Below are 3,250 nucleotides of genomic sequence, written 5' to 3'. Positions count from 1 at the left end.
TAGACTATTATACATTACAAAATTTGTGGACAGGTTATAGAGGGAATAATTCAAGTAGACTATTATACATTACAAAATTTGTGGACAGGTTATAGTAGGGATAATTCAAGTAGACTATTATACATTACAAAATTTGTGGACAGGTTATAGAGGGAATAATTCAAGTAGACTATTATACATTACAAAATTTGTGGACAGGTTATAGTAGGGATAATTCAAGTAGACTATTATAATCTACAAAATTTGTGGATTGGTTATAGTGGGAATAATTCTAGTAGACTATTATAAACTACAAAATTTGTGGACAGGTTATAGTAGGGATAATTCAAGTAGACTATTATACATTACAAAATTTGTGGACAGGTTATAGTAGGGATAATTCAAGTAGACTATTATAAACTACAAAATTTGTGGATATGTTATAGTGCGAATAATTTTAGTATACATTAGAAACTACAAAATGTGTGGACATCTTATAGTGGGAATAATTCTAGTAGACTATTATACACTCTACGAAATTTGTGGATATATTATAATAGAAATAATTCTAGCTGAGCTACATTCGTTAAATAAATGGTTATAATTTACTGTGACCAAAAAAAATATACATCTGTTTTAACATATCATAAAGTTCACTGACATTTTAAAACATCGTATAAAATCAAAGCTAAAACACTACATCTACATTTAACAAAGAATTTATCAGGTGATATCAATATCGGAATACTCGATTTCAATGCTTATATTTTTTTCACAGGGGACATGTCTCCTTAATTTGTTCAAGACTAGCATACTTTTTGTTATTTTGATACCTCATCTTCATGCATAGCCCAGCTATAAAACCTGTCTCCCATTTGCAACCAAAGTTACTCCACTCTTTGTATTTATTTTAAATTTGAATATATTTCACTCAAAATAATACTTAAGAAATAATAGGTATTTATATTTGAATAGTTTAATTGATGCGTTTTAAAAAATTGATCGTAAATTTGTCCAAAGCTTTAATATTATGCTGGAGGCAACTTATAAGTCTGTGATTAGCGTAACCATTTTCTTATATTTGTGTAAAATAGATATCATGTTGGATAAACAATCTATTGTGCAGTATTTTCTTTTGAAGTTGAAATAACACGTGCATCAGTGAACAGTGTTTTCTTGCAGTACCCTATAATTTGGTTACATCACATATTAATTAAACTGTGTTTGCCTTTCTAACATCAAAATTGGAAGGAACTATTAAAGCACTGCTCTACGTCATAGTATTGGTTAGTCAATATTGTATACTTACGAATCAGTTAATTGTGTATTTCTCATGGCTTTTGCTAAATAAAACATAGCGTTTAACGTGCTAAAACAACAAAATAAGTAACACCGTACTTTTCAGATTCTAAATTATGTACATTCAAACGTTTTTGTTGTGGATCAACCCGCTGATCTAAACATTATATTACACTGGATTTAACTGTGCAACGACGACACCATAAGTGAAAAGTGCTCCACCTACGCTCAATAAAAGAGGTTTGTCCAATGAAAAGAAGTTCCAGGCAGTCAAATTCATTTTACTTGCCATCAGATCTAGGAACAAAGAATGGATTTCAAGATCTTTATTTATATCATCCGTGCAGTTATTTTCTTCATTTACCATTGCCCGAATGTGTTGAAATGATTCTCCTGAAGCCCCAGAAAGCCCAGCAGCATAGAAGGTTATAGAAAGGAAAAATATGGTTGGAAATGCGTCGAGAATGAAGGATTCGAGAAGTAACTGGATTATAGCGTCGTTACTGATAGTGTAAACAAGACAAATGGTCATTTGTACAAGAGATGCGATAACAAAATGCGAAACCCATACGAACACGTGTGGAGAAAATATGGAATCCAGCTGAGAAACCGCGTTTTCAAAATTACAGTGGTCTCTCCTCAAAATCTTCAAAGTTTTTAGGTAATTCAAGCTCCTGACACCACGTTGAACTGATTCTCCTACGTCGCGTGCTTTCTGGTTCCAGGAGTCAACCGCCGTTTTGAGGATAGTGCAGAAAGAAATGTAAAGCGCTACTGTACCAGACATCACTCCCCACTTTACGAAGATGTCTAGAGAATAATCGATACACACAAGGGTGTAAAGAAGAAACGATGGGACTGGCATAACTTTCATCCCAAAAAAGCTTTCTGATAAAGATGTTTTCAAAGGAACAAGCAAAATACTGATCACACATGCACCGATAACGGAGATCAAAATTGAGGCTTTGCACATGATGGTAATATATCTTAATTTTTTTGTAATCAAAACCTTTTGAGGAACGTCCAGAGCTGGAGCGATGGATTGGTTGAGAAAATTTATAAATTCATCTAGAGGTTTTTGTCGACGAACCAGGATATCTGCTGTGATGGTAGCTACAAGAGATGTCAAAAAATCATTCTGAGTATTTCTTGAGATTTTGGAGGTACTTCCAGCAAACCATTGGTAACCGGTTGCTAAGATGGTTCGAGCTAACGCAAGGTGTAAGAGCACCAACACAAGAGCTCTACACCAGCGAAATCTTGTAGGAACCTTTTCAGTGGTGCTGTCCAAAGAAGGAGGCTGAAACCCCAGAATCTGCCTAAGACCATTCAAAGCGAAAAGATCCTCTGTCAGATTTTTCTTGTTTCTGTGGTTTTGATCATCTATTTCAGTTGTCAATGACGGTGCCGGACTTACTGTAAACACACGTCTCATCTTTAACGAGGAACGTCAACTGATTATCTAACATGGAAGTAATCTGGAGAACTATACATTTTTTTTTTGTGTGTGTCTCACATTTTGACCAATAAGATTTAACTTGAATTACCAAGTTCTCTGACGTCACGTTACCTAGTAACTGTAACAGTTTGTAAATAACGGCTCAAGACAAGTTAGTGTTAGAACCTGCTGTCCAATAAATACAGTTTAATTCAGTATCTTTTTTTTTTTACCAGTGGCATTAGGGACGTAAGGTTAGATGTTTCATGTGATATGTTGATCAATTTAAGTACATTTTTAGAAAACAAGGAATAATATAGGTTTTCAACCGTTAAATCTATAAAAATTCGTTCTTTGTTGAAAATGTATATAAGCATAAGTTAAACATAACATAAAGTCCAGCATGTGCATTAACTCACGGAAACTGCACGTTAAAGTTCGATAACAACTGTTTTTTTTTATTGTTTATTTAACACACACACACACACAAAACAACAATTTCTTAATCTAAGGACGTGGACAAAATATTTATAT

General features: G+C 33.6%; 1 protein-coding gene across 1 annotated transcript in view; it reads right to left on the bottom strand.

The window, feature by feature from the left end:
- The window catches only part of LOC111085336, a 3,996-nt gene extending 1,020 nt beyond the window's left edge, over positions 1 to 2,976 (bottom strand). Inside the window, exon 1 of the mRNA XM_022383464.1 lies at positions 6 to 2,976. Within this exon, the coding sequence (XP_022239172.1) occupies positions 1,448 to 2,713 (1,266 nt within the window). The 5' untranslated portion in view covers positions 2,714 to 2,976 and the 3' untranslated portion in view covers positions 6 to 1,447. The remainder of the gene's footprint in view (positions 1 to 5) is intronic.
- Positions 2,977 to 3,250: the final 274 nt, after the last annotated feature.

Source organism: Limulus polyphemus, unplaced genomic scaffold (genome assembly GCF_000517525.1).
Source record: "Limulus polyphemus unplaced genomic scaffold, Limulus_polyphemus-2.1.2 Scaffold338, whole genome shotgun sequence".
NCBI classification, from domain to species: domain Eukaryota; kingdom Metazoa; phylum Arthropoda; class Merostomata; order Xiphosura; family Limulidae; genus Limulus; species Limulus polyphemus.
Note: the sequence above shows the minus strand (reverse complement) of the source record. Positions and strands in the feature narration are given on the sequence as shown.